The sequence below is a fragment of the Dryobates pubescens genome, chromosome 3, assembly GCF_014839835.1.
Source record: "Dryobates pubescens isolate bDryPub1 chromosome 3, bDryPub1.pri, whole genome shotgun sequence".
NCBI classification, from domain to species: domain Eukaryota; kingdom Metazoa; phylum Chordata; class Aves; order Piciformes; family Picidae; genus Dryobates; species Dryobates pubescens.
Window position 1 is genome coordinate 26,675,337 of NC_071614.1, and position 19,553 is coordinate 26,694,889.

The following is a 19,553-nucleotide window of genomic DNA, read 5'->3' on the forward strand; positions in this document are numbered from 1 at the left end:
GCCTGCAGCAGGGAAGACCCAAAATCTGTGCTTCAAACAGAATGCCAGGTTAAGATGAACAAAATTGTGAAAGAATTCATCTGCTTCAAATGGAAGCAAAAATTGATTTTCTAATTTTGAAGAGATGACCAAAAAATATTAAATAATGCCATTAAAACAAAGGTGAGAGGATATTCTTTCAGCAGCTTTGAGGCCAGTGTTCTCACCATGAATTATTTCCTGCCTTCAAGATCAGGTATGTAAATGACCCATCACTGCAAAGTCTACAATGCTGTTTTTTATTCTAATGCTTTTTGACCCATGAAATCAATAAAAGATGTCTCAGAGAATTCTTCCAGCAGGATTTTCTAATACACTTGTAATACAATTGAATGAATATCCCCAGAGAGATGAACTTTCCAAAGACACACAAAACCCCAGAGTGACTTTCCACATGTAGCTAACCCCTGCAATTTTGCTGGCCTTTTGTTTTACAACCAAATGGCATCACTACTACCTGGCATGAAAAGATGAAAAGTATCTGAATTAAATTGAAGCCTGTTCTTCTCCAAGCTGAAAACCACAAATGTTTGCTTGTTAGTCTTTACTGGCTGATTTTTGTTAAAGATAGCATTTCAAATTGTTCTTGGGTTCAGCAAGGACAGATTTATTTGTTTTTGGTAATTTCTAAAGAATGAAAGAACTGAGGAATCACAAACTTTCCAACACGAACAGTAATCAGGAGCTTGGACACCTGGCCTGTATCAGGAACAGTGTGGCCAGCAGGAGCAGGGAGGTCATTCTCCCCCTGTACTCAGCACTGGTTAGGCTACACCTTGAGTCCTGTGTCGTTCTGGGCCCCTCAGTTTAGGAAAGATGTGGATTTGCTGTCCAGAGGAGAGCAATAAAGCTAGTGAGGGGTTTGGAGCACAAGCCCTATGAAGAGAGGCTGAGGGAGCTGGGCTTGCTTAGCCTGGAGGAGGCTCAGGGGAGACCTTATTAAGCTCTAGAACTACCTGAAGGGACATTGTAGACAGGTGGGGTCTGGTCTCTTCTCCCAGGCAACCAGCACCAGAACAAGAGGACACAGTCTCAAGCTGCATCAGGAGAAGCTTAGGCTGGATGTTAGGAAGAAATTCTTCATAGAGAGAGTGATTTGCCATTGGAATGGGCTGCCTAGGGAAGCAGCTGAGTCACCATCACTGGAGGTGTTTAGGAGACTTGATGGGGTGCTTGGTGCCATGGTTTAGTTGATTAGATAGTGTTGGATGATAGGTTGGACTTGATGATCTCAAAGGTCTCTTCCAACATGGTTTATTCTATTCCATTCTAACGCTGCCAAAATTGTTCTGTCTTTTCTCAGCTTAGCTACACCATGACTCATGATTCACACTACTTGCACAATCAGGCAATACCTATCATAGTAAAGCCTTAGTTTCTATTTAGATAACACATATAATAAGGAAGACTACTTATACTTGATCGCAAAATAATCTTGTCTCAGAAGTACTAATTTTCAACAAAATAATGTTAACTAATTTTCAGAGAGCGTGCATTTGAGTACTTTTGATGGTTTTATTTAAGCCACACTGAACTGTATTATTTAAAAATCTGGCCAATTACATAATGAAGGACAAGAAAAAATAATAATATTGGTCTTATTTGCATATCTCAATTAAAGTAATTGCAGTTGTACAACATATAATCAGAATAGTGGGTCTCAATGTGAATGTGAAACCACTGAGCAAAAGGAATCCTCATTAGCTTTCTAAGCTTTCAAATTTAATAAAGCAAATATCACTTTGACAGGCTGCGTACAACGAAAGTGGCATTCACCCTGTAGTCTTAAAACACAGCTGCAAAGAATTGGCTAAGCCAATGGTTACAAACATTTTGCTGTATAATGGGTATTACAAATGTGTACCTGAGTATGCATAATCCAAAACTGATCAGAACAAATATGTACATTTGATCTATGACAGAAATCTCCAAGAAGTTCTTTAATCAAGTTGACGAGATAACACAATTTTCTTTCTCCAAATTAAAAAGAATAAAAAAATAAAAAATATATACCAGGTTCAGTTTCATATTGATAAATTCAGTACCTCAGTAACTAGGACCATGAACATCTGTATGGTGCAGTTCACCAAGATACCTAATTCAAGTCCACTGTATGAAATCTTCTTTGGGAAGGTTTCTTTAAGCCTTTGAGGTCTGTGGATGGATGTCATTTAAGTGTAAATTTAATAGCTAAACTGGCAATAATGAATCACAGGCTTCTTTGCAATACAAGAAAAAAAGGAATGAAAAAGGAAGGGAGAAAGAGGGAGGGAGAAAGAAAGAGGGAGGGAGAAAGAAAGCAGGAGAACAAGAAAGGGAAGTGGGAGAACGACAAAGAGAAGAATCACAGAATCAAAGAATGTTAGTGGCTGGAAGGGACCTTGAAAGATCATCTAGTCCAACCCTCCTGCCAGAGTAGGATCACCTATACCAGATCATACAGGAACACATCCAGGCTGGTCTTGCATATCTCCAGAGAGGGAGATTCCACACGCCCCCTCGGCAGCTTGTTCCAGTGTTCTGTCACCCTCAAGAGTGAAATAATTTTTCCTTATCTTTACATTGAACCTCCTATGCCTCAAATTCCAAGAAAATAAGAAGAAAAGAGACAGGAAATGGATTTTAGCATTCTCTTTTTTTCAGCTACCTGAAATTAAATCAAGCACAAAAGATCATGGAACTAACGTATTTCACTGTCAGACATTTCTTTATTAAGAGTTGATGAAGACACAAATAGAAAGTGCATAAATAATTCTAGCAGAAAAAAAATCAAATCATATAAACCCACAGCATTTAGTTTAGAAAAATAACCTGAAATTGTCAAATACTATCAAAACCCCAGTATAAGATCACTTTTTCTAAGATGCTTCTCTGAAACATTAACAAAATGAGCTTTACTCCTCATGTCTCTGAATTCACTAAGACCCTCTTTACCCTCTTTACAAGGGGAGAAGGAAGATGGAGGCTGCATACAGGGGAGCTAAGGTGAGTGACCTCAAGTTTGCTCACACACTGCTTTACATTACTTGGTAAAGCCAAGCATCAAAAAGCAGAGGTTGCAGCCTGAGGTGGGCCCTTAGGTAGGAAATGGAGTGGAAACAGGATCTGCACAATGCTGTGCTGCTGCCACAGAAAGGGAAGTAAGGTTAGTAAGAGCCCTTAAGCTCCCTCATACCATGGCATCCTAAAATTGTCTGTAAAGAGACAAGTTTCTTCATTTTGCCTAGAATCTTTTCCTGGTGAAAGCCCTTCAGAAGCTCCCTATCCAGATTATATCTGATTCTCAGATGCTGGCATGTCACACAGGACAGTTTCTGAACAGCACAGAGATTGCATCCATATCAAGTTTCATGCTTGGTCCTCTCTTCATTAGAGAAGATCTAAATTAGTTGAGGGTGATCATATTTTTTCTTCCAGCTTCTTTTGTGTGTTTATCGAAGACAAACTCTTCCACTATTTTCAAGGCAGTAAAAGCGTAGCTGTTTGACACATCACTAACATCCATGGAAAATTCCATTAAATCCTAGGATTTCACTGAAGTGGGTGCAGAACCAAAATGAGCACGAGGAGTTGCAATATCGAATTTGATCCAAGCCACATACAAATATACTAACCTTTAAGTTCTGTTAACAACGTGAGAACGTCAAGAGGTATGTCAGGCTCATATCCATCTAGTATTTAATTGCCAACAGCCCAAATATCCAGGACAAGAGTTATATTAATTCCAGCTGGACCTCAAAGTAAGATCTGTTGAAAAGTCATGATGTATCTTTCTCTTAACCTAGGGATTAGCATTTGGCTGGTTTACTTTTTAACTATATACTTATTGATTTTCTGTAACACCTACTGCACTGTTCATTTTAGGTTTAATTTCAAAGCAGTCAGGCGCAAGAGATCGCTGCAAGATTATCATGTTATGTCATTGATCTGCACTAGCAGAAGACTCAGTTTGCTCAGTAATGAGCAATGTAGGTCAAAGGCCATGACTGAGAAAAGACAGATGGTATCATTTACACCTGTGTCAGTCAGAAACCGCTCTATTAAAATCAATTGAGTTACATTTGTCTCAAATCAGTGTGAAAGAAAATTCTGTGTTTGCAGAATTTGGATTATGTGGTAGTCAGGAATTCACCTTTATTAGTCTGCATCAGGAAGCATTACAGACTACCAAGTTCAAATACTAGCTCTGATATATTGGCTTTTTAACTACATGGAGTTTTATTCTCTTATTGCTAAATCAAATTTATGTTACTGTTTCAGCTCATTGGCTTCCACTGTAATTCCAGTCTGTAAGTTTGTACTAGAGAATTCATTTGAGGTAAGAGAACAGCAATTAGCATCCTAATTTTTACAGAAGGGAAAAAAACACACCCCCACCTCTTCCAACTATTTGCAAGATTTTATATTTCTTGACTTTCGATATTCACAGAATCATGCACTTCCAATAGTTCTAGAACATGTACTTTTGAAAGCATACTCCTGGCTTAATTGGGATTAATTTGGCTTCATTTGGGATTTTTAATTTGGCTTGCTCAGTGATCTGGTTGCAGTAACTGCATGGGATACAGCCCTGGAGAGAAGAGGAGCCCAGGACAGGTGGCTACTCATGGTTTGTGTGGTTGGATGCTTTGCTGGCTAAAAAACTGGCTGGATGGCTGGGCCCAAGGATCCCTAATGGGATGCACCACAAATGCTGAGAGAGCAGGCCGATGTCACTGAAGGCTTGTTTATCTTCGCATTAGCAAGGCTTTTGCCATGGTCTCCTATTTCATCCTTACAGACAAACTACAGGAGATAAACAGACAATGAGGTATACTGAGAACTGTCTGAACTGCCAGACTCAAAGGGGTTGTAATTAGCAACAAGAAATTTATCTATCAGTCATTCATCACCAGTGGTGTACCCCTGTGGTTGATACTGGGACCAATACCATTTAACCATCTTCATTAGTGACTCAGAGGGTGGGACAGAATGCACCCTCAGGAATTTTGCAGAAGATACAAAACTGGGAGTAGTTGTTGATACACCATATGGCTGTGCTGCTGTTCAGAGGGACCTTGACAGACTGAGAATTAGACAGACAAGAATCTGTACTGCTTTTTGCCAACCCCAGATGTGTTATAAAGGAATGATGCAGTATTTCCCAGAAGTGTATCCACCTAATTGGCACTGTACTTACTTTAGGAATATATTGGTTCTATTAAAGTTCACAAAAGTAAATGGGGGAGGAGGAAGGCAGATCATTTCATATGTCCTACTTTGTTTAATTCATAGTAAATACAAGAATGCAAGTCATTTTACATACTACTTACATGTTACTTCCAGTTAAAAATCAACTGAAATACAACACAGAAAGCAACTTAGAGAAGACTTTTTGTTGCTTTTAAAATATTAGTAGACATGGAAAACAGATTAGTTTGAGTAATGTGGTCTATCACATGACAGTAAATATTATCTTACTAACTATCCTTTGTGACAGCCACTTAGTAGCAGCAGAAAGCTTGTTAGTCATGAATTAAGTTTCAAATACATTCCTTTGCAGCAGCAAATTCTAGTCTTTCAAATTCATACTAGCTTAAAATAATATTTTCTTACAGCAGAAAATAAGCAGATTTTTAGGGCCACTCTGATGAAAAGTAGTCACGCTCATTCACGCACATTCTGAAATGCTGCCATTTGGAGGTTTAAATACTCATCATACTACAAACATGCACTCTCACATACTGATGAGCCCCTGATAAAATGCAGGTCAACAACTTTGACCATCAGTCTGTATAGTTGTTCTTCCAAGTGCAATTCATTTGCACGTATCTTGAAACTAAATCAGTCATCCTCTGGTGACCTTACTGATTATAAGTGCAACCTGAGGTGGCCACCGTAGCCTAGGATGACTAATATGAAGTTATAAAAGTCATAGAAGCGATTCATGCTCTCTACTCTAAAAAGCAGTATTGATAAATTCCCCTGGTCATGATGACAGACAAGTGCCAAGAAACTCGGAAATTGTTTAAGTGATATAAGAAGTTACATTGTCATAAAAGAAAAACATTTGAAATACTTTTTAAACCAACTATAATCTGGATACATAAAAGTAAACCTACTATCTCAGATCCTAAACTTGAAACAAAGCATTTCTCAACCTGTTTATGTTGCCTCTGAAAGCTTGCTGTACCAAACATTTTATTATTTCAAACAAACTTGCATACAAAAACATCAAAGCAGGCAAAGAAATTCAGTGACTTTGGCAAACAGCACATGACAACTCGCAGATGTTTTATGGTTTACATTTTTATTATACAAGTGACAAATAGCTTTCCTCTGGGCTACTTAAAGACTTCACTGTTTGACAGATAATGGCAGGTAAGCATGTCTTAACTTCAGTTCCCAAAGCTCAGCAGAATGACCTGTCATCCACCTGGATTTACCTAACTGCAAGTGACTAAGAACAAAGCAGGATTTTCCCTAATATACATCTTTAAATGTCCCCCCATTAAAAATGGAGCTTGTAAACAGTGGATTTACTGCTGTGAAAAAGCAGTGTCATCACTGCTTCCAGGAAAAAAAAAAAAAGAAAGATTAAAAAACCCCTAGTGTGATTTCTATTTCTGCCCCTGACAACAACAAAGTGATTCACTGCTACAGCTGCGGATGTGCGACATGAATGCTGGAGCTGTGCTGCTGTTCAGTATCACAACACATAGAACACTAGTGCCTCTGGATTCTAAGTAGGCTTGAGAAACTTCATCATCTCTAAGGCAATCCCTACTCCAAAGAAATATATTAATACTGTTTGAGGACTTGAGTTCAGTGACTCAATTTGTCAAGCACAGCCGAGTTTCAGCAAACCAAATGCATCTTAAGGTAAAGTTTTTAGAAGTGATATGCACGAAAATTCCAGTGAGAGCACACAAACCCTGGTTTATATACACAGGAGTAAGCAAATACAAATCTGAATCTGTGCACAAGCACTGGAGTTTTCACACATACATGCAAGCAAATCAAACACATTTTCAGAACGTGACCTCTGCAAGAATATGTACAGCAACTGCAGACCACCCAGAAGACACACTTAACAAAGCATGAGCACTTTGCTGCTTTTGGCAAAGTATTTGTATTCCATTTACTGGAAAAATTTACTGGAAAGAAAGAACAAACAACTCAGTAAGGAACTCAGCTCCTTGAAACATCAATCAAATCTCAAAACCCGAGGAAGAGCAGTCATTTGATATATTTTTCTGTGTTGACTCTGAATCATCTAATGAATAATATTACCAAGGAACTTAATTGAGTGCCTAAGAACAGCTCAGCTCCTAAAATTTATTTTTATCATCCCTAGTTTGATGAATCCAATTTGACACCAGGGAAGTTTGCTGATACAGAATAATGGTCTGCTTTATACCAGTTTATAGCAGAAAAAAAAAATTGCTAAGTGGAGCTGTCTGAGAAAGAACATTCATCGTGATATATTGAGACTTACAAACCCTTTCTAGTTAAGTCAAAGCATTTTGTATTTTCCCTTTCCTTTCTAAACCTAATAAAATTATACAGGATTTTCAAAATCGAGCAATGGTCTTAAAACACATTTCCTTTTTATTTATACTGAATCTGAAAGAGAGTATCAGATTCCCAGTTGTTGAGAAGTACAGGTTATACCTAAATCAAAAAGGTAAAATGACCACTCTGCTATATGCTTTTGGATGTCAGCCAGAATACAATCCTTAATTAGGTGTATCTTTGCTTATTACAGGAAAGACAAAGTATTTTATGACCGTGATGAACATACAGGTACTTTCCTGCTCATACAAGTTTGAGGAGATGCTAAAACTAACTGAAAATTTGAGCACACGCTCTTTAAACATAGCCAATTAATTACACTCTCTCTTATATTAACTTTCTCCTCCTTTAAAGTTCCTTTCCTGTGGTATCTTTGAGTTTTCAGTTTAATGTCCATCTTGTCTTCACCATTGCTTATTTTTCCAACAGAGAAGGCGTTTAAGGTTTAGGATGTACAGATAATCTGTAGTTGTTGAAAGCAAGTAAAAAAGTATTTTAAAAGTCAGAAGATAAAGGCTAGCATCAAAACTTAGGCTGCACTATATAAAGTCAGTCAGGTTATGAAGAGATTCATATATCGTAGCAATATGAAGAAAATGGTTATGTAAATACACACAAGTATTAACATCAAACTGTATTAAATTATGTAAACATACACATCTGTGATCAATACAAACATCTACTCGTCTCAGGATACTACTGCAGCATAGCTCGAATTTGTTTTGAAGTAGATTCATCATTCAGGTGTTTTGTAGTGAACCTAGAAATTACAAGTTAAGACAATATTTTGTTAAACGGACAGGACTTCAACTGTTAATAGTCTGGTGTTCTTTATCTTCTAAATACCTCTTGCAATAAATTGTTCCCTGTTAGTAAGTGGATAATTGTGGCTGAATGCTGGCTAAATCCTGTTTGCCCTCTGACTATGACAGTGTCACAGTTTTGGGTGGAAATGATCTCTTTCTTTCACAGTTAAAAGCCTCAAAAGAAGTAGTATCATGGAAAGACGTATGAAATAAAGTAAATACTAAAAGGACTTAGAAGTCCATACTGAATTTTTTGTAAGTCTAACTTCCAGCAGCTTTCTTAAGGGAGAACTGTGTTTCTTACTACGTTTCTTTCCATTTCAGCCCATTCTCCACTATTTATGTTTGTAGTTAAACGACCACATAAGCTCAAAACACACCTGATACCTGCAGGATCTAACGCCACATAATTTTAATTCAAAAGACATGATAAACAAGTATAGAGGTGGTTATGGCTACAGTTCTCACTCTATCCAAGTGTTCAACAGCTACACAACATAACACAGCTCTGAAAAAAACCTTATGCTTACTCTTACACTTACCTTACACTCCCTTCCCAGCTTCAGAGAAGCATCAGACCATAGTGTCTCGCTTCTCAAGACAGCAACATAAACACTTAGCTACAGGAACACAATTTAGGTTGCTGTTGTCTTGAAGCTATACAGTAAAATACAAAACTCCCAGTCTCATTAAAAGGGAAAGAAAGAAGGAAACTATCAAATATTTAAGAAACAGAAATCTGTCCCTTGCTGAGGTATTTTATGTAACACATCTAAGGTTAGATATATAGATTACCTTTGATGGATGGACCATTCAGTGGATAAAGAACTGGGTCCACGTTCAAGTGGAGGCCAGTGACAAAGTGGAGTTCCTCAGGGATCAGTACTGGGACCAGTCTTGTTCAGCATCTTCACTGGCAACATGAACAGTGGCATTGAGTGCACCCTCAGCAGGTTTGCTGACAACACCAAGCTGTGTGGTACAGCAGACTTGCTGGAGGGAAGGGATGCCATCCAGAGGGACCCTGACAGACTGGAGAGCTGGGCCCATAATAACCTCATGAGGTTCAACAAGACCAAGTGCAAGGTCCTGCATCAGGGGTAATCCCAAGCACCAATATAGACTGGGCAGAGATCGAGAGCAGCCCTGAAGAAAAGGACTTGGGGGTGCTGGTGGATGAGAAGCTCAACATGAGCCACCAGTGTGCACTTGCAGCCCAGAAAGCCAATCACATCCTGGACTGCATCAAGAGAAGTATAGCCAGTAGGTCAAGTGAGGTGATTCTTCCCATCTACTCCACTCTGGTGAGACCCCACCTGGAGTACTGTGTCCAGTTCTGGAGTCCCTATTACAGGAAGGATTTGAAGCGTGCTGGAGCGTGTCCAGAGAAGGGCCACGAGGATGGTCAGAGGGCTAGAGCACCTCTCCTATGAGGACAGACTGAGGGAGTTGGGGCTGTTCAGTCTGGAGAAGAGAAGGCTCAGAGGAGACCTTATTGTGGCCTTTCAGTATCTTAAGGGGGCCTACAAGAAAGCTGGTGAGGGACTTTTTAGGGTGTCAGGTAGTGATAGGACTAGGGGGAATGGAACAAAACTGGAAATGGGTAGATTCAGATTGCATGTTAGGAAGAAGTTGCTCCCCATGAGGGTGGTGAAGACACTAGAACAGGTTGCCCAGGGAGGTGGTAGAAGCCTCATCCCTGGAGGTTTTTAAGGCCAGGCCAGATGTGGCTCTGAGCAGCCTGATCTAGTGTGAGGGGTACTTGCCCGTGGCAGGGTGGTTGAAACTAGATGATCCTTGAGGTCCCTTCCAACCCCAACAATTCTATGATTCTATGATGGCTAAGTTTTGGGTGATCAAATGAACCTTAAGTGTCTCTGAAGAACAACATTAAAACTTCCATTATTTCTAGTCATTGCTTGCCAAAGTGAAATGGAATTTTAAAAAATGTGTATTACTTAAGAAAACCTCAGGTGATAAAGGCAAAGCTGAAGGGACAATCTTCTTAATAAATCCACTTTCTAAGATGATTGGGAGAAAAACAAAGATGAATTTGTTAAGGCTGAATTAAACATTTATTCCACACATACCTGAGAGCATTCAGAAGACCTTCCACAGTGTCAGGCGGTTGCTCCTTTAGAACTTTTATGCATCCTTTCATCTGGGAACAGAAGCATGCCACTATTGAACAATAATATATGAATTGCAGAGAAAGCAGAGGTAGAATTTATCCAACCCACTATACAGACTCCCTGTCTAGGCAATAAATAAGGAATTGCTCTAACCTATTCAGAATAATTTCACATGTAATAAATTGTGCTCCAGAAGGACCTATTTTGTCTCACTGCTATGAAGACATCTAGTAGCTATCCAGAAATTAGTCTAGATTAATTGCATCTTATTTTAAATGGCACATAGAGACATAGTAGTGTCAAGTTCAAGCTTCTAATTTTCCAAGTCACGTTACAGTGCTAAATCTACATGCCTGTATTTTCTTTGCAGCTGAAAGAGCATGTCTGCCTTATCATGGAAGTGGATGATGAAACACTTAACTGAAGCCAAGGTCCATGTATTTGCTAATAAAAATTAATACAAAAATGTAGCTCGGCCTCCTGCACAATCACCAGCCTAACAGTCACTAATCACTGTTCAGCTGGCTCATTTCTACCTGGAAGGTAAAACTAGCTTTGCAAATAGCAGATCAGATGAAATTGCCAGGGTAGCAGCATATGTTTTGAAGTGACACAGCTACTTTTCCTGAACTAGAGAAACTCAAGAGTACATTCGTATCACTCATTACAACTTTACATGCCCCATCAGATCAGAAGAACTCAAACCATTCTTTTCTGTTTTCACTAGAATCAGAATCCCTAAAACAATCAAAATCAGAACAGGTGTCAGCACATCTAAGATACAAAGATACAATCATCAAAGAGGAAGGAAAGTTTAATATGCTCCACTGTCTCTGAAATTCTCTTGAAATGGTGCCCAAGAAGCTTTGGCAAAAAGCAGTTGACTTTCACAGTACCACAAACTCATCATCTGAAATATGAGAAGTTTTTCTTTTATTACAGAGCAGAATCACTTGTTAGGCAAATTAAGATTTGGAATCATGTACTCATTTTTAAAAACTGAGTCAATACATCTACTCCCTCCCATTTACATCTAGCTAAATTTCCTGCAGGGCCTTAGCATAAATGTGAGGAAGAAAGTACACACATTGTATATTTGGTCCTTATCAAAATTTTACTTGTGTTGTCTCTGTATGCAAAAGACTGAATTAGCAGTCAGGAAGTCTGCATTCAGTTCCCAGGGTCTATCTGCTGCATGACCTTGAGCAAATCAATTCACCTCTTTGTGACATATCTTTCCCTTTGTAAAACAGAGTCAAAGAGGAGAGTAAAATACTGCTATCTGCAGATGAAAAATGCTAATGAAAACTCAATGTCATGGAGCCAAGTAATATCTATTTTTTTCTTTCCTTTTGAAGTAGGCTCTCTTGTAAAGGGAATGACTTAGCATCTTTTTTCCTCGATTACAGTTTATTTCTGCTGAAAGATGTGCCTTACAGTATTTAGGTTTATAAAGATGTAGCAAAAATAGGAGTGCTTTTTTGTGCATGCTGGCACTATCTCAGATGAAAATAATAATGTTGATTTCCCTGTGATTACTCATGCCAGTGCTAACAGAGAATGCTCATTACCAACATTACAAAAAACCCACTTCTGTTCAGCTACTTCAGATTTCAAACAAAGCAGAGACAATGTTGAATATCTGCTTATTTACAACTGGTAGGGATAAACATGTTAGCATAAACATGGTTACTAAAACATTATGACCATAGAACTTATCCCAGGGTATATATAATATGAATCTATCTTAGTGTAACCATACAGTTGTCAGGAAAGCAGAGCAAAGACATATCCTTACTTGAATTTTAACAAGCTGATGCATTGAAGTACACAGGTGAAGGCAAGTTCTAAATTTTGTCATTCAAAAATAATTACAATTATTTATACAAAGTCATGAGCTTGTGCTGAAAAAAAAAAGCTGCAGACTAATATTCTAAAACCTACAGAGTATTAAAGTAAAGTCAGCCTTACATCAATCTTTGACGTCTTTGAGAAAGCTCCCACAGGATGAACGTGATCGTACAGAATAATAACTCCCACCATTACTCGCATGCAGAACATAAGTGTCTCCTCACTGGTGAATCTACTTCTATACTCTCTGGAAAACAGAACAAAAAAACCCCAAACTGGTCTTGTTACTGGACAATTTTGCAAACTAGACTCGGAGAGCACAAGAACTGAACTAAAATTGTACTTTAAGGTTGAAGATGCATCTAAGTAAGACTGATCTTTAAAGGTTAATTTAGAAAAACAGTTAGAAAGCACATAGAGATATCTAAACTCTTCTCAATACCCCTTCATAGGTCAAATCCTCACTTCAGCAAAACATCTATGATGATGGCTTCACAGAAGACTTTGACAGTTCATGAATAGACTAGACTAGAATAAACCAGTATGATGGAGGAAAACATACCGGAATTCAACTGGGAAAGAATGTTTACCCCAGGTGGCTACTTAAATTACAATAAAAATTCTTCCATACAAGCGAAAAAAAGACTTAAGGTAAAACTTACGGTGTTTCCAACATGACTTTACATACACTAGCCATAGTACTTAGACAGTCCGTTGTATTTTCAATTGGTAATGTTTTGTTCTAGAAGGGTTAAAAACAGCCAATGTTCAGTAAATTGTCTTGTAAAATTAAAGTCATGAATGTCTGTGTTAGATCTTTTCTCCCCCAATTACCTACTTCTGATACAAAATGTGTAGTTGCATTACTGAGTGTTTTCAGCATTGGTGTAGCTTCTGCATAGAAGAGGGACATCCTATTGGCCATTTCATTGTTTACTTCATTCTCTATGTCTAGCTGAGGAAAACATGAGAAAAAAACCAGTCAAATTCTTTAAAATCTTCCCAGCAACAAGAAAAAGATACAGTGCATGCTCGTGTCAGCAAGTAGATTGCTTCATGAATAGTTCCACTCTAATCAGTTCATCCGGACTGCTAGTTAACTCTCCATGTGAAGGAGAGAAGAGAACATGACAGCTACCAAATCAAAAGAAAAAGCATTACCACAAATGGTATAAATGCACACTGACAAACATCTCAGTGTGAGCAACAGATCACAGTTCATTTACTTACATGCATGTTGTTTATTCTGTTGCGACTTATTGTTCGCCTGTAATAACTGAAGTCATTCTGAATTGCTGGGTTTCTCATCTTTGAGGAAGACAAGTAGGAAATGATCAGTTTGGGTTAAAAATACATGGGCAAAAAAATCAGGTTGTATTAAAAGGCTTTATTAACCTTAAGTTCATCAAAACGAAGAGTAAAATGTAAGATTTCTGCAAACTCTTTTGCTAGAGCCTGTTCCCGTTCCAGGTGCTGAGTTGGAGTATAAGGTGGACACGTCAAGGACTCCAATAAGCTTTGCAGGGCTTTCTCTGAACAAAAATCAGAAGCACAAGTTCTATTCAGTCCATGTTATGATGAAGTTTTAGGTAAGTATCTAAATATACTTTGTTTGAAGCTAAGGAACCCTCCAGAATGGTTTTTCTTACCATTCTAAGTTGAGAAACATAAATCAAAGACAACTGCCTCTTCAGGCTGTCTGCCATTTTCTCTTAATTTTGTATCACTGAGCACTTTCCTCTTTTTATCACACTTTATCTGGGTTCCTTATCAAAAATTCCAGCATTTTTTTTTTGCATTCAGATATTAAATCCTTTCATCTTCCCCAATTAGCCATCAGCTCAGTCTAGTAATTAATCTGGCATCTCTGTTACTAAAAGCGTACTCTTAGGCACTGATAGCAATGTAATTCAGTTCCTGTGGCTACAATTCCTAGCATAACTAACACATTCCCTCCCACTTCATACATGTATTTCTGCACACTGGTTCTCTTCCAGAGTCCAAATTCAAGGAGTAATTACATAATTTTTTAGGGTTTGTAAGGATGACAAATTCCAGTGTAAAGGATGCCCAAGTTTAGATTTTCACCCTGTGAGAGTTTATTGATACCTTTCTCCCCGTTATCTCTGGTTTTAAAAAGTCTCAAAATATTATTGGTCTATCATTCCTTTTAAAACTCTGAAGGACTGAAACTACAAAGAAAATAAACTGCATTAGTACAATATGGACCAGTGAAATGTAGAGGAGTGGAAGGCACATGAGAAAAAAAATTATACAGTTTTACTCTTTGCTGGTACTCTATTTAGATATTTCAGTGCTTTGTTTTTTTAATTACGATTAAAAACATGCCTTGATAAATGCAACTGCAGGTGATTCTGCTGATATCAAATAGAAAGAATAGTAAAGTTTGTAGAAAAAGAAACTTCCTATTTCTTTATATATAAAATAGCCTAATAAACAGAAATACTAGAACAGGGCTCACCTAATCTGAGTGAAAACTCATAAAAGCGTTTCAGTCTTACAACCAGAGGACATACTGAATTCCATGCTTTTTCTTGCAACTGGATATCGTTGGGATTTTGTATTGCCTGAAATGAAAATATTACTGTAAAGAACTGTGATATATGAATAATAAACAAAAGGTAATTTGACACTTTTTCACATTATTTCAGAAAGCACATACTGCAAAACATAGACCAATTATGAGAAATCAGTAAATCCAAAACTACCATATTCTCCACCTCACATAGCACAAATGACTTAAAATTACTCATCGAATGCACCACTAACATAAATGTTTTAATGTGTTCTCCAGGGAGAAAAACTATTGTAGAAGAATCAGATAAGACCTGATGTCACATATCTATGACAAGTAGTCATCCAAAAGGTCTTTTTTTTTTTTAAAGGCTTTGATGCTTTCAAAATCTTTAACGTATTCAGGTTCTTAAGTAACCAACAGGTTACACTAAGAATAACTGTGAAGCTGATACAGGAAAAGGTTTGGTCAGCTGAGAAAAATTTTAAGTTACAATTCAGAATTATACTTTGGGACCAGTTTCATAGAATAAGATGCCTGTAAAGTGGATGTGAGGTTATAATTTATTGAGGTTTATAATTTATTGTGGTTCATTATTTCACTTATACAGAAGAACAAATAATTTCAACTTTTAATTAGTGTATTTCTGGTATGTAAGTGTTGTATTTCTTTCATTCCTCACCTTTGAATTCTACTATGATATATATGAAATGGTGTTTCTTAAAGTGAAAAATAATTACCAATACTAAGAGTAAACCTGAAAGAAGTTCCAACAGCCATCATTTAATGATTTCACATTATGGCTTTATATTCAGCATTGCACATAACCTGCAATATATTTCCTAAATACAATTTTAACAAAGAATTTCAGAGAATGTGCCTAGATACCTAACAGAAGTAAGAACACACTGAGTTTGGTTTGACTTTGCTTCCAAAGAACTGTAAATAACTTTTAACATACATCTCTTATTTCTTGTCCAGCTCCTTTGTAAGCCTGAAGGTCTGTAAGCATACTTTCAGAGTCCTGTAAAACTGCACTGATCTGATTCCATACCTCCCTTTCTCCATCTGTGGGCTGTGCGTCTAAGAAACAGAAAAGCAAAATGCACAAAGTCAAAAAGCAGCTGAAATACAAATGTCAAGATTACTCAAGTTCTACTTAACAACATTATATCCATTTTGACTATGTGCAACTCCATTCTGAAGTGGTTTTTTTTTTTAACAATTATACAATTACACTGCACTGCCATTCTGCTAACATTCAAGTTTCTGCTTTGTATAGCAAGGAAAGAAAAACAGTAGTTTTGTACACTCTTGACTCTTGTCAAAATGCAGCTTTCTGAAGCGAAGCAGTATCATAAAGCAATGGTAATAGAAAATAGGATAAGGCATCAGTTCTTTAATAAAAAAGTCCCTCTCATGAGCTCCACAGCTCAATTACAAAGAATTCACAGATTCATAGATTGCATTGGGTTGGAAAGCTCGCTTTTCTTGCAGCTTGGGGATAAAATCAGGCCTTTCAAAGGATGGAGCAGTGGGAGATTACACCACTCTGGCTTTCCTCCACACCGCCTTAACCAGGGCAATTTATGTCTCATTTTGTAAAACACAGATACAGTACTGTTAAAACCAAAATAAACACTTTTCTTATGTATGCAAAGAGATCATTCCTGCTACTAAAATAAATCCATCTCTGTCAATGATCAGTTTTCAGGGTGGGAGTGGGAGTGACCTTTATTATTTGGAGACATGACATTTGGACGAAGATCAATTTTCCCATTCAAATCCCATCCAATGGGATTTTCACAGTAGCGCGACATAAGGGATTGATTCTATCCCTAGAACACTGACATGTTAGACAAGGTAGAGATCTTCTGCCTTCTTTTTAACGCATAAAGATGACTGCCACTGACAAAAAAATGGATGACCTATACAAAGAATTCTAGTCAGTATTTGTAGAAACAATCCCGGTAGATTTCTACAGGCATGGGGGTTTTTTTGTCCCTCCCCTAAATTTGTATTAGCTTGCAAAGATAGAATTTTAATTTTTGTGGAAGAGAAAAAATACTTTGAAGGTGAATCTTAGGGACTACTTGTTTGAATTAAAAGCAATGAGATACCTCCAGCTCAAAACTTGCTGATTAGGAAAAGCCACTGTACTCATCTCTGTATTAACAGACAAGAAATATTAAAAACAGTTTTTCTATTTAGTCTCCTCACTCACCTTCAGAAATGAAACACAGTTTTCCACCGATACATCAGTGTGAGATTCATTTACCCACCCTCTATTAGAAGGAATGTGGTTGTAGTCTACCTTACCCTAGTAAGGCTTTTGACACTGTCTCCTATAACATTCTTGTGAGTAACCTCAGAAAGTGTGGGATAGAAGAACTGACAGCAAGATGGATTAGGAACTGGTTACACAATAGACCAAAGAGTGGTGATCAATGGTGCCAAGTCCAGATGGAGATCTGTAACTAGTGGGGTCCCCCAGGGACCAGTGCTAGGTCTGGTCCTGTTCAACATCTTCATCAATGACATTGATAAGGGGACAGAGCATCTGCTCAGCAAGTTTGCCAATGATACTAAGCTGGGAGGCTTGGCTGATACAGCTGAAGGCTACTCAGCAAGACTTAAGACTGGAGAGCTGGGCAAAGAGGAATCTGATGAGGTTCAACAGGATAAGTGCAGAGTCCTGCATCTGGGAAGGAAGAATAAACTGCACCAGTAGAGGTTAGGAGGTGATCTGCTTGAGAGAAGTCCCATGGAGAAGGACCTGGGAGTCCTGGTGGATAACAAGCTATCCACCGGTCAGCAATGTGCCCTTGTGGACAAGAAGGCTAATGGAATCCTGGGGTACATTAAGAGCAGTGTGTCCAGCAGATTAAGGGAGGTTCTCCTCCCCCTCTACTCTGCCCTTGTGAGGCCACTTCTTCACTGTCACAGAGCACTGGAATAGGCTCCCCTCTCCTTCTCTGGAGACTTTCAAGACCCATCTGGATGTGTTCCTTTGTGACATGTACTAGACTCTATGGTCCTGATCTGGCAGGCGAGTTGGACTCTATGCTCTTATCATAGAATCATAGAATCAACAAGGTTGAAAAAGACCTCAAAGATCATCAAGTCCCTTCCAAGCCCTAACATCCTGTGTGAGCCTGTGAAATAAACTGTTTCACCTTGAAGAGTATGGAAAGAGCAGGCATACTCTCCACGACATTTCAGATTAGGATAATTTAAGTGTCTCAAGTTACCTACGGACCATGTACAAATGAGATATAAATGGTTGAGCTTTATATGTCTGTTCCTCTGAAGAAATTGATATTAAAATCCTTCTTATATTCCCGTATCACCATGAGTCCCATGAGACATGCAAGTGCAACAAAATGTGGGCCCACTGCTGAATCAGGTGGGTGACAGAGGATGTAGAGAAGGTGGAGTTACAGAATACTTTGCTTCAGTCTTTACTGCTAAGGCTGGACCTCAGTCCCCAGAGGGGACCTTACCATTTTATTATTCTGTAATTCCTTTCATTCTAGAAGTTTTCCCTATCTTGTTTAAAAGACAGAACAAGTGAAAGTAAAAATAAGCTGGGCATTACTGAAAAAACATTACCCTTCAAAAAGTGAGGGAAAGTAGCACCAAAGGGAAGAACTATCCCAAAGAAAATCCCAGCTGGGCCATGGCAGCCACTGAATCAATCCAGTAGTCACATGAAGTTTGCAGTGTTTATTGAATGGTTCTTTCCCCAAGCTGCAAGAAATCTCAGGTATATGACGTTAAGTGGTCTGCCACGCTTCTGAAGGTAGTGGTAATCTTTCTAAACGCTTACACACCATAGAACAGAGTAGGAATAAGATAGAAGTCACCTATAAATCAAAATCTGTATTTTAATAGTTAAAAACAAAGTTAATTGAAGTAAATTTTTCAGTGAATACTACGGCACAAAAGAAAATAATTTATTAATACAATTCATGAATGTAAAATTTGCATGTTTGGGCCACCTGAAGCATGGGTTGGTAATAAGGTGTTTCCACCTTAATTTTTTATAATTTATTTGCTTTAACAAGTATTAGTCACTAATAGAAATGTAAACACTATGAACTGCTCACCACTTTAGACCTTAAAAATGGCCTTTTGTAACACTTGTATTGCTAGTCTCTCAAATATTCCAAATTAATTCTTTTGAAAGATAAGGGGAGGTTGAATAGTTGAAACCCATGAGCTTTCTGTAGAATCCCAGCACTTGGGGAAGTAAGGAATAGGAGGAAGACAGGTGGGTGGAAGAGGGAAAGAAAGGGAACGGAGAGGAAGAGTGCTGCAGAGGCTACAGAGCAACAAGCTTAGCTTGCATGTGCAGAAGCAGTTTAGATTTATGCTGAAAGTGTGTAGCTTAAAAGTAGGGAGGATGATTTCAGGCATTAAAAAAAACCCACATGCATCTTATTTATGAAATATGTTATGCAAAGAGATGTCCTGGTAAGAACATGGCCTTGTTTCAAAAGGAATTTTACATGAAGATCTTGTCAAAGTGGCCATCTCAAATACTACAAACACTTTGGAAAAAACCTTTGCATCTTGCTGTTGACAACAACAATAATAAATAACAACTAAAAAGAAGATTAATTTCTTTCTTTT

At 38.0% G+C, this 19,553-nt stretch overlaps 1 protein-coding gene across 5 annotated transcripts in view; it reads right to left on the minus strand.

Moving 5' to 3' along the window:
• Positions 1–8,037: 8,037 nt before the first annotated feature.
• The window catches only part of CYRIA (CYFIP related Rac1 interactor A), a 57,031-nt gene continuing 45,515 nt past the window's right edge, over positions 8,038–19,553 (minus strand). For all 5 annotated transcript variants that reach the window (XM_054179867.1, XM_054179871.1, XM_054179868.1 and 2 more), the window contains 9 exons: positions 15,880–16,001; positions 14,865–14,970; positions 13,778–13,914; positions 13,613–13,690; positions 13,221–13,337; positions 13,045–13,124; positions 12,503–12,629; positions 10,490–10,560; positions 8,038–8,353 (listed from right to left, as the gene is read on the minus strand). In XM_054179867.1, coding sequence (XP_054035842.1) covers positions 8,290–8,353; positions 10,490–10,560; positions 12,503–12,629; positions 13,045–13,124; positions 13,221–13,337; positions 13,613–13,690; positions 13,778–13,914; positions 14,865–14,970; positions 15,880–16,001 — 902 coding nt within the window. In that variant the 3' untranslated portion in view covers positions 8,038–8,289. The remainder of the gene's footprint in view (positions 8,354–10,489; positions 10,561–12,502; positions 12,630–13,044; positions 13,125–13,220; positions 13,338–13,612; positions 13,691–13,777; positions 13,915–14,864; positions 14,971–15,879; positions 16,002–19,553) is intronic.